At 40.6% G+C, this 17,774-nt stretch overlaps 1 protein-coding gene across 2 annotated transcripts in view; it reads right to left on the reverse strand.

The window, feature by feature from the left end:
- Positions 1-17,774, reverse strand: part of PLD1 (phospholipase D1) — a 133,095-nt gene that overhangs the window by 39,716 nt on the left and 75,605 nt on the right. For both annotated transcript variants that reach the window (XM_067466046.1, XM_067466045.1), the window contains exons 7-12: positions 12,172-12,230; positions 10,118-10,210; positions 5,265-5,417; positions 4,098-4,247; positions 2,053-2,136; positions 1,164-1,245 (exon numbers count right to left, since the gene is read on the reverse strand). In XM_067466046.1, coding sequence (XP_067322147.1) covers positions 1,164-1,245; positions 2,053-2,136; positions 4,098-4,247; positions 5,265-5,417; positions 10,118-10,210; positions 12,172-12,230 — 621 coding nt within the window. The remainder of the gene's footprint in view (positions 1-1,163; positions 1,246-2,052; positions 2,137-4,097; positions 4,248-5,264; positions 5,418-10,117; positions 10,211-12,171; positions 12,231-17,774) is intronic.

Below are 17,774 nucleotides of genomic sequence, written 5' to 3' on the forward strand. Positions count from 1 at the left end.
AAAGATGCCTACCTCTGCTATACAGGAAATGCTGCTACTCAACATAAGCTCTGGGGACTGAAGTTATAATTCCAGTTAAAACAAAATTTGAAAAAAAAAATTGCGTGAAGAAGATATTATTGTGTTGTAGTTGAGAGTGCCAGTCTGAGACTTGACGGATTATATAATGTAGTGCAGACGTGAGCAACTACGTTGAAACCAGGGCCCACTTTTTCCTCCCATGTCTCCATGATGGGTTGAATCAACATATGATTTCTGGACTCCTTTCACACTACACAATAATAATTGTTGAAACCAGGGCCCACTTTTTCCTCCCATGTCTCCATGATGGGTTGAATCAACATGATTTCTGGACTCCTTTCACACTACACAATAATAATGCCATGATCCCACCGTAACTTCCTATTTAATCCTGGGATTCATAGTTTGGATTTGGGGAGGCACTATAGTTCTCTGTCAGAAGTCCTCCCAAAACTCTTCTAGGATTCCATAGATGTCAAAATGAAAAAAAATAAAAATGAAAGCATAGTGTTATAATTGTGCAGCACTATAATTATACAGTGTGAGGATGCTATAAGGCTATAACTCTGAAGTGTGAGAGGATCCCATGTGCCAGTTTTGGTTGATTTTTTGGCCATTTGGAAATATATGGGCAGTTTTTAAGCGTCAGTGTGTTTCTGAGCTGTTCTGGGGTCAAAAACTATCCTTTTCTTTTTAAAAAGGTGCTCAGGGTTTCTAGGCTCTAATCTAAGAAACCTATCTCAGGCCCCTTCTACACAGCTATATAAAATCCAGATTATACGTTTTGAACTGGATTACATGGCAGTGTAGACTCAGATAATCCAGTTCAAAGCAGATAATGTGGATTATTTGCCTTGAAATTCTGGATTGTATGGCAGTGTGGAAGGTCCTCTGCCACCAGTTCTCTAAGGCTCCTTCCATACTACCTCTATATCCCAGGATCTGATCCCAGATTAGTTTCTTATGCCAGATTACCTGGCAGTGAAGATTCATATAATCCAGTTTAAATCAGATAATCTGGGATCAGACCTGGAATTTAGGGCAGTATAGAAGCCCCTTAGGTAGTCATGCAGATGAGTCAATACCCAAACTCAGCCTACTTGTCAACATTTTGCAATGCTTGGAGATCAAGGCATACTTACAGCTTTCCTCCTCAAAATACAGTCTAATCTCCAACGATTTCCTTCCACCACTGGACGCTTCATGAATATTTCGGGGCTCAGCCTGAATTAAAACACACAAATGTGACATCAAATATATATATTTTAAAAATGAACATACCTTCAAGGAGATAGAAACTATTGGGCTAGGTGGCATCACAACAAGGTGAAAGCAGGTCCCTTCACAACATTGGGCTGTAGGTCCCCAACAAGAGCATATGCTCTGCGGGGAAGATGCTTCTGGCATCTCCAGATAATACTGAGGGCCTGACTACATGGGCCACATAACTAAACTGGGTGCAAGGTTCCTCCTGGATGTCCATGTGACTTATGGACCCTAACATGGGGTGAAACCATTTAAGCCAATTTTACTCTCCATCAGTAGAAGTTGGGGGAATGCTCCGGGGATTCTCTGGTATGAAGAGCTGGGTCAGTTCTAGTTCAAACTATGATTCCAGGATTTATTTATTTTTAAAAATGTTTCAAATCCTTTCATTGGGCTGCTAAAGTAATGAGAAAAGTGAGTAAGGTAACATCAACTTTTTTCCATGGGTAGCAGACGCCCAAGGTGAAAGCTAAGCACCAGTTTTATAGAAACTTCTGCCTTCAGTGTGTGTGTGGTTCTTTTTTAATGGCTGGTTCTTCTTTGTTTCCCAGCCAAGTGTCCTGAAAAGGCCTCTTTAGGGGGGAAAAATCCCACAACAACAAACCCTCTCTCTATGAGATGGTTGTTTCTGCTGCCAAACCATCTGGTCCCGCTGTGAGGTTTCCATGCTGAAAAGGGCCCCGAACAGTGCAGCCTTGTCATAAAATGTTCTGTGAGGTATCTGGCAAGGGAGGAGGAATATGATCATGCAAATTAAATACAAACCACCAATCTGTGATGAAAATCTCTTCCTTGGCAGCCTCCATGGCATTTGCAACGTCTTCAAAGTACCCCTTTGCATTCACATACCTAGGAGCAAAATATTTCAAGTAAGAGTCACTCCTTTTAGTAATTAGCACCTTGTTCTGAGGAGCTCAGTTTTCATATATATGTATGTGTGTGTGTGTGTGTGTGTGTGTGTGTGTGTTTGTGTGTGTGTAGAGTGTACGCTGCCTCCACCCCCCTAAAGGGACACAGAGTGGCTCATAGAAGCACTCTAAGTGCCACATACAGACAATAATACATAAGTATAAATAAATACAATGACATATGTATAATCAAATGCATATTTTAAAAATCTCATTAATAAAACATAAATAACTGAAAATTATAAAATTTCTAAAACACAGTGGAACCTGCCAGCCAGCTTTATGTCATGACAATCAAAGTGCAGGTCAGTACTGTCAATGATTCATCACATCAGGATCAAAGGCCTGTCTGAACAGTCATGTTTTAGATTCACCCAGAAGCCTGAAGAATAAGGGCTAAACTAATTTCTTTAGGGAGAGTATTCCAGAGACAAGAAGCCACCACTGAGAAGGCCCTCTCTCTCGACCCCACAACCATGCTTGAGACAGTGGTGGGACCTAAAGAAGATTTCATTCACACACACACACACCTATATCTATATCTATATATGTGGCATAAGCAATCCATGGTTCTAAATGGTTCTAAAGTACTTACAAAACTAGAGGGCGCTGGTGCTTTGCTCCTAAAGTGTTGCTAAAGCTGGTACTTTGCTTCAAAAGTGTTGCTAAAATTCTGGTGGTGAAAATTTCAGAACTCTAATAAAACTTTCAACATTTCATTATTATTTTTATTGGCAATTTTTATGACAGAATCTATTAGAAACTGCCATTTATAACGAAATGTTGAATGTTTTGTTAGAGTTTTGAAATTTTCACCACCAGAACTATAGCAACACGTTAGAAGCAAAGCACCAGTGCCCCTTAGTTTATTAAGTACTTTAGAACCATTTAGAACCATAGATTGCCCATGCCCAAATATATAGTTCATTTTAGCATGAAAAAATATAAGGGAAGCTAAATATTAAAAAGATATAAAGGAACCTAAATATTAAAACTAAATAAAGCATAAAGGAATGAAATTTTGTGTCCACAAAAACTCATGATAGACATTTCATTTTCCCAGTTAGTCTCAAACCAACTATTGGAGTCCCTTGGGTGAAATGGCAATGGAAACACGATGCAATGAACAACCTCACATGCATCTTCATACATAATGATACCAACTGTAGAATATTTGCAGTTTTTTTAAAAAAAATGGCTAGTTCTCCAACCCACATTTCCTTTTCTACTGTGTTCAACTGAATGTGCTCATTCTTCATCTGATAAAAATGTCCAATTGCTTCTGTACTGGAACTTAAACATAGTTAAAACACCAGCCAGGGATTTGGTTACACAAACAAGAGTTAATAAGAAAGAGTATAAGAACATAGGAGAACCTGTGCTAGATCAAACGGATTCATCTAGTTCACTAGTTCTTTTTGTAGTAAGCAACTATTGTTCTTCAGAGGCCCAGCACAAGAATCGGAATGCAATTCTCCAACAGATATACAGTGGCCTCTTGGTATCCACAAGTGTTTGGTTCCAGGACCTCACATGAATAGCCAAAAGCATGGATACTGGGGTCCCTATAAATAAATTCTTTAGGCTCCTCTGCTTCTAGGGAGCATGGCAAACATCCTATTCTGCCTTCTGATGGTTGATTGAATCCATGGATACTGAGTTTGCAGATAGAGTGGGCCCATTGTAGATATGGGTCTAGGCCTGGTACTAGAATCAAATGGGCTCGTTATTATTGGGATTACAGGGTTATACTTAAGTCTGAAAACCAAGATTTCCATCTCTTCTTTGAGAAAGTTCCTATGCCATTAACAGGTGCACAATACACAGAATAGCAACAGGCCTTCTGTTAATGAATCTTGAGACTGGGAAGAGCTACCAGAGCAGTGTCCCACCCCATCTTACCATTTTGCTAAGGTGTTCTCCTGGACAGCTGCATAAGAACCAAACCGATGATGCTGGAGAAAGTTCTTGCCATTTTTCTGTATGAATGCTTCTATTCCTTGACCCCACCAGAGAGCATGTCTATAGCTATTGCATTTCAAAATCAGAGACCTGGGAGGGAAAAGAAAGACAACGTGATGGGAAAGGAAAGAGGAAACCTCGCAGCCCAATTTTGAACGGAGAGAAGAATTTTATTTTATTATCAATGGGCATAGCTTTGTTTGAGAGACTTGATTCAACATCTAGAATTATGGAGATGGGGGATGTACTTCATTTTAATCAAAATTATAAGCCACCTTACCATCACATTGGGGGAAAGATAGAATAATCATTAATTAAATATGATATTAATTAATTAAACTCCAACCCTCTTCCACTGAGAAAAACTTCTTTTTGTATTCTTACAGAAAACTGGCAGAAGGAAGATTAATACCTTGTTCAATGCACAAAAATGACCTTTTGCCACTAAGCAGCATGCAGGATTTGTAACTGAGTGACCTGAGCTGAATGTCCTGCTAGGTGGACTTGATGATTGATCATCTCTGAAATTCAGCTACCTATTCACATAACAAGAAATGTGACTGAACTCAGTGCTGTTAGCAAGAATGAGATCCAAAAATTCAAAGTGATTCCCAAATTCAAAGTGCTTTCAATATGCTTGATAGACAACATTTTAGGACAATTTTACTTAAAGTGGTAGACAGTTCATTAATCTGTACAATTTCATGAGCCATCCATTGCTGGTTTATAGTGGGGTTGATACTTGTCCATGGGATATGTACTGAATCCCACATCAACTCTAAACAAAAAGGCTTTACACTTTAGTATTCTCATGGGTTTCTTGAATAGCCATGAAGAACCCATTCAATTACAAATTCCAGGATGTTGAATTTGGTTACACTATATTAGCTCTTTGTAGCTACCAAAGAGGTTCAAATCTATTAAAAAATAAGCATGGCAACTGGGGAATTCTGGGAACTATAGTCCATAAAATTAAATTTACCATCTCTGCTTGTTATATCGACATGTGTTACAGCTTGGAAAAACATGTAAAACACTTTGCATGCTACTAATAATAGGTAAATAATGAGGATTACCCATGCAAAGTGAAGTCTATAAAATTCTCACCTGGAGAGATTGTCTATTCGAAGTCCATATTTTGTTTCTGTTTCCTTCTTGCCAATCTTTATGCTGAATTCTTTATCTACCAGGAGGACAAATGAAATGGCTCCACTGTCTGGCTTCATGTACAGTAGAAAAGAATCCTTTACTACTAACCACCTGGGAAAGAGATTCAACAAATGTGTATTCAGTTGAACTCCAATTAATCAGAATATAATTTACATATTTATTTACAATAGTTTCAGATGGTTCCTCTGTTCAAGACAACAACAAAAAAGTTACAAAAACTACAAGGTGCTGGGCCTTGTACAAGAATGTCCCTAGTTAACCAGACATCACATTTTGTTTTGTTTTGTTTTTCATCTTCAATGCCCACCTGCAATCTTTGCTTTAAACACAAATACAGACTTCTAGCCAAAAGTCAAATGGCAAAAGTAGCTGATTCAATTAATGGTAAAAAAAACCCTGTTGCTCACTTTTGTGCAATGTGAATTTCCTGTAACATACTACCTTGTCAATTGTGCTGGAATACCACAAGTGGTTTACTGCAGAAAACATGCTTTCTTCTTTTTAAATCTGAAAATTGCCTTAGGTTCCAACAACTAGAATACGAAAAAAACTCAGATTGAATGATGCTCTTGGTGTGAGCCAGCTGAGTGCCTTGTACAAACTCCACCTCTTCATGTGAGTCCCCTCTTGTAGCCCTTGTATAACCTGGATAAATACAAGGGCTTCAAGGGGAAGCTGAGACAGTGTCAGTGTTCATTGTCTCTCTATCTCATGAAACCCAGTTTTCAAGACAATATACTCCATGGTCCCAGCACAGTAAGGTCAATATGTTCAAGTCAGTTTTCCTAATGGTTTATTTATAAAGGTACACTTACTTAACTCCATCAAGCTTCAAGGAAAGAAGCTTTGGTTTTGACAATATTTAATTGCCTAGCAACAGCTCCATGGCATTAAAAAACACAGATTGGAGTTCTGAGGGGTTTTTTTCCTATGCAGTTTTTTGTACGCTCAGGACAGACTTCCAAGTACCGTGGGAGAAAAAAGGGAGGAGAATTCCTTTTCATTTTAAAGTTATTTATATTTTCTAGGTATGTGTGCATGTAATACATGTTTTGTAAGATCCTATTCTTGGAGTGGATGCATTTGACTGAGGAGGAGTAGATACCACTCTAGTGTCTTCACCATCTGCCTATTGAAATCGCTTCTAAGACCCCTTCTACACTGCCATAAAATTCGGATTATAAAACAGATAACCCACATTATCTTCTTTGAACTAGTTTATATTTATTTATTTATCGTGTCATCAGCAACCATTGTATTACAATTCTAACAGAGCAAAACAAACACAGAGATTAAAAAGAAAAAGAAAAAAAAGAAAAAAAAACCACACAGATTTTGTAAATTTGGTATTTGGTTAAATGTCCTTTGACCAGTATCTGGCCACTTGGAGTGCCTCTGGGGTTGCCGCAAGAAGGTCCTCCATCGTGCATGTGGCAGGGCTCAGGGTGCATTGCAGCAGGTGGTCAGTGGTTTGTTCTTCTCCGCACTCGCATGCCGAGGATTCCACCCTGTAGCCCCATTTCTTAAGATTGGCTCTGCATCTCGTGGTGCCAGAGCGCAATCTGTTCAGCGCCTTCCAAGTTGCCCAGTCTTCTGAGTGCCCAGGGGGGAGTCTCTCATCTGGTATCACCCATGAATTGAGGTGCTGGGTTTGGGCCTGCCACTTTTGGACTCTCGCTTGCTGGGGTGTTCCAGCGAGTGTCTCTGTAGATCTAAGAAAACTATGTCTCGATTTAAGTCATTGACGTGCTGGCTGATACCCAAACAGGGGATGAGCTGGAGATGTCTCTGCCTTGGTCCTTTCACTATTGGCTGCTACTTCCCGGCGGATGTCAGGTGGTGCAATACCGGCTAAGCAGTGTAGTTTCTCCAGTGGTGTGGGGCGCAGACACCCTGTGATAATGCGGCATGTCTCATTAAGAGCCACATCCACTGTTTTAGTGTGATGAGATGTGTTCCACACTGGGCATGCATACTCAGCAGCAGAGTAGCATAGCGCAAGGGCAGATGTCTTCACTGTGTCTGGTTGTGATCCCCAGGTTGTGCCAGTCAGCTTTCGTATGATGTTGTTTCTAGCGCCCACTTTTTGTTTGATGTTCAGGCAGTGCTTCTTGTAGGTCAGAGCACGGTCCAAAGTGACTCCCAGGTATTTGGGTGCGCTGCAATGCTCCAGTGGGATTCCTTCCCAGGTAATCCTCAGAGCTCGGGATGCTTGTCTGTTCTTAAGGTGAAAGGCGCATGTCTGTGTTTTAGATGGATTAGGGATCAGCTGGTTTATATGAATCTACACTACCATATAATCCAGTTCAAAACAGATAATCTATATTTTATATGGCAGTGTAAATGGGACTTAAGTTATTCTCCAGATAATGAGGACTAGTGCCACCTTAACATCCTTTAGTTACTTCCCGATGGATACAGTAAAGATTGGTCCAGACCCTACCTATGTAAATGCGGATTTAGTGGTATCAGAGCCATTCTATATATTCTTCTCCAATCATGAAGTCAGGCAAAAGCAATTTGCATAGGACTTCACACGCAATGTTCCAGAACACACAAAAATGCAACTGAGGAATAGTATCTGGAACTGACAAATCTGCTCAGTGGAAACAATGATTTTAGTGTCATATAAACTTTCCCAATAAGTCAAAGGCAAAACTTCTGTATCATGTTTCAAAATGAATTAGACTTTTGTGAAGTTCTTCAGGACAAGTCTTGTGATTCTCAACAAGGACAATAAAGCAGGGGACCGCAATGCACATTTAGTAAGCTGTTCCAAAAGGTTTTTTTGCATTTGTTTCTACCACACAAAGAAAGACATCTCCAAAAATGGAGAAGAAAAAAATAAACAGATGACAACTATGTTGTTGAAATAGGAAATGGTTTAAACAGAACCATAATTCTAAACATGTCTGCTCAAAAGCCTGCAACTGGAGTTAAATGGGATTTCCAATCTAATAAATCTGCTTGAGCTGAAACTGTGGTGGCTGTTATTGGTATTACTTCCATACTGGGATGGTGATGAATCTATTTTGGATTTTGACCTGGTTTGGCTGGAAAATCTACCCAAGGTGATAAACAATATCATTCAAATAGTTTAAGTTCTTTGGATAGCTTCATTAGAATCACAGAATCACAGAATCATAGAGTTGGAAGAGACCTCGTGGGCCATCCAGTCCAACCCCCTGCCAAGAAGCAGGAAAATCACATTCAAAGCACCCCCGACAGATGGCCATCCAACCTCTGTTTAAAAGTCTCCAAAGAAGTAACCTCCACCACACTCCAGGGCAGAGAGTTCCACTACTGAAAGAGCGCTCACAGTTAGGAAGTTCTTCCTAATATTCAGGTGGAACCTCCTTTCCTGTAGTTTGAAGCCATTGTTCTGTGTCCTAATCTCCAGAGGAGCAGAAAACAAGTTTGCTCCCTCCTCCCTATGACTTCCCCTGACATATTTATACATGGCCATAATGTCTTTTCTCAGCCTTCTCTTCTGCAGACTAAACATGTCCAGCTCTTTAATCCGCTGCTCATAGGGCATGTTCTCCAGATCCTTCATCATTTAAGCAGGTGGTATCTGCTACTTCCGGGGCAAAGTGTAAATAAGTGAAAAGCAGGTGGCAGGAAAGAGGCAATGAATATATTGTGCTGGAAGAATTGGGAGAAACCAGTCATAGCTCTAAAGCAGAAGTCAGCTTTTTGAACAATAACACATAACTGAATCTGTCTTTTTAAAATGTTTCTTTTACACAGAATAAAGATTTTTTTAAATCCAAAAACTTTATATTAATTAATATAATGAATTATGCTGCTAAGCATTGCTGTCTCAACATTGACTCCTTTGTTTGTAAAGCTATAGCTGGACATATATATCAGTTAACTTTTTTATTCCTTTCTGGTATATCACATTAATATTGTTATAGAGCAGGTGAGGGGATCATGTAGATGTGGCTACCACCATTACTAACAAGTGGTTATGCTGCTTCGGACTGTTTGGAACTGCAATCTAAGAGTATCTGGGAAGTTGGATATATTTCCCCTGTATTACACATCCTGACTACATGAGTTTGCTTTACAATACACTTTCTGTACTTGGATCGCTGTCTGGAGTAAAAGTATCCCAAAAATGGTGAAATTGCCCATTTAGCAGAGTATCAAAATATGGTCAATGAAGTAAATTATTTCCAGAATGATTCTATGATTCTAAGAAGAACTTATAGAACAAAATACAAGGAGTACCGATGTTCTCTCTTGACTGTTGAATCTTCTCTACTAGATTAGGATCCCAAAGTAGCCCCCTTTCCCAGTTCCCTTCATCCTGTTGCTCTCACTCCTAGCGCCTCCTTTCGTTGTGCTATGAGTGGTTTGTGGTGATTGTGACATTGGCATTTGTGTAAAGTCAGATCTTTTTGGAGGGCTAGCACCAGAGGAAAAAAAATGGCTGGAGTGCAACTGATGTCAAGAAATACAGCAACTGATGTCAAGTGCAACTGATGTCAAGAAATACAGAAGCATATTATATTAATTTCCATTTAATATAATATGCTTCTGTTTGCTTCCTTATTCAGACTCCTATTTCAAAACTTATATATATGGGAGTACTATTACAGGTCTTGCCCCTGCAAAGAGCGCCTGCTCAATACACACAGGGCAGCTGTTGCAGATCATGAATTATTTGTAGAACCTGCAGCTTATGAAAGCATCAGCAGGTGTTGCTGTCAAATATGTTCACTACAAAGATCCGAGAACAATTCTGAATTAAAAACTGTAAAGGGGAATATCCACAAAGATACCTTTTGGACCATCGGTAGCAGAGTCTTCCTTGCCCACAGCAATTCAGGCCAGGGATTCTGTGACCTCCAGACCTTTTCATGATCATACCCTCTCTGAAAGTAAAGGAAGAAGAAGGGAAACATTACTTTAGCAAGCTCCTGGAAAATAGCTTAGCAGGAAGCTGCCATGGAGATACAGGAGCTCAAGACCTACTCACTCTTGAAAGTTTCGGAGACAAATTTTTGATAATGAATGATTTAACCTTAAGTTCATCCTCATTTTCCAAAGGTAATGCTAATGCAGCCCTTTAAAAGATGGGTGGAAAGCATGCCACATATGGATGTTGTTGGACTAGAACTCCCTTATCTTGGTTCAGTTGCATAGGGTTGATCAGACATCCAAAATTCAACTTGGGGAAATCTACAAGAGGCCCACGATTTGCCCAACTGGGGTTTTTATTGCTCAGGAAAACTTGCATAGGTTGACACTGTTAGGTTGAATAGCACAGACAGCCTTGGAACAGAATATCTTATGTAATTTTTTGGAACATGTGAAAATCAGTTGGTGTGTTAACTGAAAGTGCAAAGCTCATTGGCTTAGCCATGCCCAGAAGCTAGCTGAGCCTGGGACTTCTGGCAATAGTTACATATTCAGGCTGCTAGCGATGCAGGAGTTTGCAGAGAGAGACAGTTTTATTTGCTTCTGAGCTGCTAAAAAGAAGGTCTTTCATATGGACACAGGAAAGGACAATTTTTAATCTCTCTAAAGGGACACTGTGTGAGTTAATGCTACTGATCACATAATTGTACATATGTTGTTCTGCATAAAAAATAGTAAACTTCTTGTTCTTTATTGATCACCTGCATGACATATTTTCTTTCTCTGGCAAGACAGTGTGTGGACTGATCAAATGTGAACTATACGTGGTTTATTTTCATTTTGTCACACAATTTCTCTTCAATTTTTGCATTTCAAAATAAAAACTTTGATATGGGGATACATTGCAAAGCAGGAAAATGACCAGGACTGATACATACCTAGAAGAATATACAAATCAGAAAAAGAAAAGCTGGAAAGCAACAATCTAAAGCACATCTAGCACACAGCAGGACTCCCTGAACTCTGTCAAGCTCATATCAGAACAAGCGTGTTGAGATCTGAGCTGTATATAGGTAGGTAATCAGCTGCTGCCTGCTTAAGAACTTTTGTGGGCTCAGCTGAATCTCCCTTTCTCTTGACCATCTGAAGATCTTTCTAAAACCATGGGCCTTCTGTATCTCTTATGATTTTTTTCTTTGATTGGATCCTGTTTTTCCTTTCCCTTATATGACTTAAACACAGGGTTAATAACGTTTCATCTATCTCCTTCTGCTGTGTCTAAAATAATGAGAAGATCTTTAAGAATCTGCTGCTGCTGCTGCTTTTCACAGCATGGATATAAATGTGGTCATCTACCCACTACTGTAAATCAAGATACTGTTAAAGGCATGGCAGCAGAGTCCGGCTGAATAAAGCTGGGAGCTTTCCTTTCTCTCTCAGCAAGTAGACTTTGGCCTATGCCACAATACAGTAATTTTGTGTCCAGCCTCTGCCAGTTTCTTACTCTGAAGACCTTTCTGTGCTTACTTGTTCTGATGTTTTCACTATCTATTCTCTGCTCCACACCAGACTTATGAACCTGGATTGCTTTATGACTGCTCTCCATCCAGTTCTCTTATCAAGGATTTTACCATGACCTTCAGTTTGAAGCAAGAGTGGTCCTCCAGCTATTGCTGCACTGCAACTCTCATCTGCTTTAGGTCCTGAAAATGAAAAGGATGATGGGAGCGGAGCTTGGAAAAAATACCCTTTGGATGAGGGAATTCTGGTGCTTAAAGTCCAAAATATAACTTGTCAGAGTTCTGTGTGACGGTTGTAGTCCAAGAACATCTGAAAGCTCACGAGTTGCTCACTCAAGTAATTTTTGCTGTAGGAACACGACTCCCTTTTAATGCAAGACATTAGGCTTATATCACAATCAGGAAGGACTTGAACTTTCTCCCATGGATTCTTTGTTATGAAAATGTTAACTTACATGCCCTTTGGTCCAAGATCAGGGATAAATGATAGCTGACTTACACCAATGAATTCCATCTGAAAAGTAACAAAGAAAATAAAAGAAATTTTTATATTATTTGAATGTAAGAAAATGATCCTAGTTTTATTTATGTACAGAGAAGCACTCTCATTTAAAGTGCTTGTTTTTATTAGTGACACTAAGAGTAATTCTTACAATTGTGCCACAGGACAGTATCTCTCCTTCAGACACAACCTCTCCAGAATACAACCTGCACACCGGTCTAGAAAATGTCATTACATCAGGAATCCAGCACATTTTCCCATTATCAGTAAGTGCTAATTGCAACCAAGGCTAGACCATACTGGCAGTGCCATTCATCCAATTCAAGCATTCAATTGGGACACAGGGAAGCCTTTTTTTGCCTGGTTCCATCTAGTTCAGAACTGTTTCCTATGACTGGGAGAGCTTTCTGTTACCGATTGCCTAATTATTTTAGCTAGAGGAAGAGACTGAATCTGGGACCTTCTACCTAAGAAGCATACCGGTAAGTCATCTTCCCTATTTAACAAAAAATTGGCAGTGCTTTGTTACACCAGGATCACTGGATTGTGTGTAGGTGCACATATAATTATGTATTGGGCACAGAAGCCTTTTGAAAGCAAACTGTAAATACACTACACTTAAAGTTCAGCATGAGCCTTAGTCCATCAACTGGAATTAATAGCCATCTCACTGATGTGCCACCTTATATGGAACTTGCTTCCCAGTGAGATTAGGTCGGCTTCTTCCCTCCTGTCTTTTAGGAAGAAACTGAAATCAAAACCAGGCTTTTGGACAACAGGCACAACAGCACTTTGGATGTGGAATTGGAATGGAGTGGTTATATGGTTGACTATAATGCTTTTCATTGTTTTTAATTTAATGTTCTATCTATTGTTTAAATTGTTGCTATATTGTTGCACTTGTCTATATGTTGCAGCATCAAATTGTTGCCAAGTGTAAGCCATCCTGAGTCCCTCCCCCCAGCTGGGGGGTTGAGAAGGACAGGATAGAAATGCTGGAAATAATAATAAATAATACATACAGAGAAAAGGAGTTTTACAGTACAACTCCCAAGATTAGTGTTGCAGGTTTGAACTATCCTGGGCCTGATATTTCAGCACCAAAACCTGAATTTCATAGATGGAGTGCCACAGAGAACAAGCCCTAGTTATGTCCTGAACCACAATACTTTAAACATCTGCCATTAAAAGTAAAATTACCAAGTGTAGGTAATTTCACACACTTTTCAAGACTTCTCTCACCCTGAAATTCCTCCCCCTTGCCTTGAGCACCGAAGAGGAGAAGATATGCTCTGAGATCCTGGGTATTCAACTCAAGAATGGCCTAAAACTATTCCTTCCCAAACTCTGCGTGAAATTCACTTTGCTGCCTTTCTGTTGGAAGAGTAGGCAGTTTGGGAAGCAAGAAGCCCTTAAAACAACATCTTTTTAGAGGGGGTGATGCAGAAAAGTGTTGGGTGTTTCATAATCCTTGTTTACATGAATTGAGCTATTTGCATAATAACAGCTTGAGGCATGTACCTTTCATTTTGCTCTCAAAGTCAAGATGCCCATTTCACATCTCTCTCTCTCTGTAAGTTGTCAGTCTCTCTCTCTCTCTCTCTCTCTCACACACACACACACACACACACACTTTCAATCCAAAGCACTGCACAAATAAGGAAGTCAACCACAAACCCAGGGAGGTGACTTGCAATTGGGGGGCGGGGGTAGGAGTAATAGCAGATCACAAAGAGGGCATTAACCAATAAGCAAAATATGTACAGTATGACCCTGATATCTGAAGGGAATGCATTCTTGGACTTCACATGGATATGTGAATCTTATTATTTTCAATGGGATGAAAGACAGGGGGATTGAGAAATGGATATACCTTGTATCAGAAGTCTTAAGTGAATCGGCAAAACCATGGAAAAGTGGAACTGTGTATATGGATTCTGTGGATACATGGCTTATACTATACTAACAAAACAGTATACTGTACTAACTAAATATCTCCCTATCCAAACCATATGAAATGTTTCCAGGTCATCATGTCTTTCTCTCTCTCAAATGGAAGCCTTTTGGGAGCACTGGCTGAGAGCCAGCATGTCCTGGAAGCAAAAGCCAAAACACTGGATCTACAATTGGAGGTGCCCACATGCATCTCCCCCAACAATGAGATACAAACTGAGCCAGTATTCCTAGGAATAATAACAAGTCCACTGACTAAGGGTATGGGTGATTTCTCGCAATAGGATGCTTGTTCTCCCCGTGGGAAAAATCAATGGTTCCAGGGGAACCTCTGGACCATCTCTGATCAGTGATGGGGTTTCTCTGCAAAGTGAAGAATGAACAAGTGGTGAAGAGATTTCTGGAGTGGACTTTAAGAGAAGGAAAGCATCTCCCATGCTGGATTCCAGCCATCTACAGATAGGATGAGACCTGCAAGGTCACTCAAAAAATGAGAACCCCCTGAATGATTCCCAGCTTACACTCAAAATTTGTGCATCACTTACACATATTCTTAGAGATGTCTGATATGGTCACATTGATATGTACCTTGGTAGCATCTCATCTGGATGGCTGAGACACATTCTATCTGTCTTTAAAGATACTTTGGAGACTTCAATTAATTAAAAATGCTGAAGTCAGATTGTTGAGAAGAGCTGATTGTAGAAAGTATACAGCCTCACTAGTCTGTTTCTGGGTAGAATCCAAAGAACTGGTTCTGGCTCATAAGCTATATTTTAGGGGGCACAGGATATCCTAAAATGTCCTTTCATATGTGTGACCGACTTTTTCGGGTCTACTGGGAGAGCCCTTCTCTTAATTCTGTCATCATTAGAGGCAATGTTGGGTGTGCCCACATGGAGAGGTGAGGTGGAACTCCTTTCAACTGACTCTCTTCCTGCCATCCTAAAGTACACCTTTGGAAACTTGGAACAGGATGTTTAATGGGGGAATACTACATTACTATATTTATATAATCACCATTGCCATTATTAATTGTTATCAAGTCAACTTTTACTTATAGTGACACCATGAATTAGACATCTCCAAGTTGCCCTATAATCAACACAACTACAATTCACAAACTTCCTTGCACCGTTATGTCAATTTGTACTTAACTGATGCTTGTGTTTAATTTCACGTATTTTAATATTATAACTTACTTTTGTGATAATATGATATTGAAAGTAGTATATAAATGGAATAAAGAAATAATAAACATAAATGAAAGCCAGCAATAGTAAATCAAGGAAATCAAACTAACAAGGTAACATCTTTCACATCTTCATTTGAGATTTCACACCCTCCCAGCTGTCCTCAAGGAAGCTCAATATCCTAATTAGTTAGCTTAGTAATCTGGGTCAAGAATAGCCTCACTGTGAAATAATGGAATGTGAAAATTCCAATATCAAGGTCTATTTTTGTACCAAAAGGAAAGCACTGGCCAAAGTGGGGTGAACACTGTGGAATGAAATGTGAACAGCCAAGTGACAGGTGTTAGCTTCAGATAAGCCCTAATGCACTTTTGTCCGAAGACTATGCAATTCCGAGTCCTATAATGCAGAACTGAAGGAAGATTAAATACAGTCCAGTATCACCAAGAAGCCTGGTCTTGTGAGACTGTTCATCATATGATTCAATGAAGGAAGAAATAAACAAGATACCTTGGCTAGTATAATAATATGCAGGGGCGGCTCGTCCATTACGCGAAGTAAGCAGTCGCAGAACACTTTTTTTTGCCAGGGGCGCAGAGACGCCTCTGTAAATGCCCCTCGACTGCCACTTGAGGAGCGCCCCCTCAGTTCACAACAGCCCTAGCCGTCTGGTCGGAGCCTCTGCTTTCTTGCCTCGCTGCTGGGCGATCCTCTTCCCAAAGGGGCCGGGCCCTTGAGCCTCGCCTAGCCCCTCTCATTCCTGCTCCACCTGGCCACCGGGTGCGCGAGCAGAGCCGGCGCTCAATCGTTCTCTGCGTTCGATCCTTTCCCCATGACCGTCTCACTTTCCCGATCCCCTGGTGCTCCACCCGCCTCCTCTCCTCTCCCCAATCCGTGGGTGGGCCAAGGGGCGGAGCCGCCGCGCCTGGCCCGCTTCGGGTCCGGAGGCATGTCTGAGGACCCCATTGTGCGCACCAAAAGTCGCCTCTTCTCCTGACTTTCTCTTCAGCCATTGGGATCAAGAGAGAGAGAGAGAGAGAGAGAGAGAGAGCCTGTTCAGCTGGAGGTATCTCCCACCTTTGCTCCCTCCTTTGTTTTTGCGCCTACCTTCAGGAAAGGTGACCATCTCCACCTCTCTCTCTCTCTCTCTCTCTCTCTCTCTTGGTCCCAATGGCTGAGGAGAAAGTCAGGAGAAGAGGTGGCTTTTGGTGCACGCGCCGGGGTCTTCAGGCACGCCTCCAGACCCAAAGCGGGCCAGGCAAGGGAGCAAGTGCGGCAAGTGTAGTTACTGGGATGTATAGTTCACCTACAATCAAAGAGCATTCTGAACTCCACCAATGATGGAATTTAACCAAATATGGCACACAGAACTCCCACGACGAACAGAAAATATATATCAATGATTGGTTGGGGGGGGGGGGGGCGCCAAAATACTATTTGCTTACTGTTGAAAATTACCTAGGGCCGCCTCTGATAATATGCTACAGCTAGAAGCCAAAACAGCAGCACCAACCAATACAAGTTGTGTATCCCTTCTCTGAAATGCTTGGGACCAGATTGTATTTCTGTGCCAAGATCATGTGGAGAGCCCTTTGCATGTGGACCTTTATCACCCTTTTTGTAAGCAAGAGCTGGCCTGTTTCAAGTATACAGAGACATTTAAACTGGTCCGGAAAAAATTATTCCGGGTGCTTTAATTCCTCTCTTCTATCAAAAGCAGAATTTGGAAACATTTCTAGAACACGACTTCCATATGACTTTAGCCATCACAAACAATGAACATTCTGGCTAGCTGATTTTAAAAGGCGTGGTCCAAAAAGTTCAGCCACCAAACCCAAAGCCTACTCACCAATGTTTTTTCAGAGGTTTTTCCAACCTCTGAAAGATGCTAACCCTATTAAGTTATACGGGAAAGAAAAATTCCACACTCTCTCTCCAAGGGCATTACCAGATGGAGAGAGGGACCACGTGTGTGTGTGTGTGTGTGTGTGTGTGTGTGTGTGTGTGTGGCAGCACACTCAAATGCATAACGGCATTTTACACATGCTGTTATGCACATTAATACATTCCCTGATGACTCAACATTTATGGGTGCCAAGTTGGCATAATACACTTTCAAGAACAGAAGGTAATTATATTATTATACATCTGTGCAGGGAGAGCCTGTAACCAATTAAAATGGGGTCTTTCACACCGCAGAATTATAGTGATACGATTCCATTTTAACTTCCATGGCAACATCCTATAGAATGCTGCCTTGAGTTAAGTATTAGTTTAAGGAGGAGTGTTCAGTATTCTCAGCCAGACAGCTCTCCAGAGCACTAGTGTCTGGATTCAATGGGATGGAACCATGGCAGTTAATATGGAAGCATAATGCTATTAATGGTGTAGAATAAAAGGACCCATAATG

The sequence above is a fragment of the Anolis sagrei genome, chromosome 3 (genome assembly GCF_037176765.1).
Source record: "Anolis sagrei isolate rAnoSag1 chromosome 3, rAnoSag1.mat, whole genome shotgun sequence".
NCBI classification, from domain to species: Eukaryota; Metazoa; Chordata; class Lepidosauria; order Squamata; family Dactyloidae; genus Anolis; species Anolis sagrei.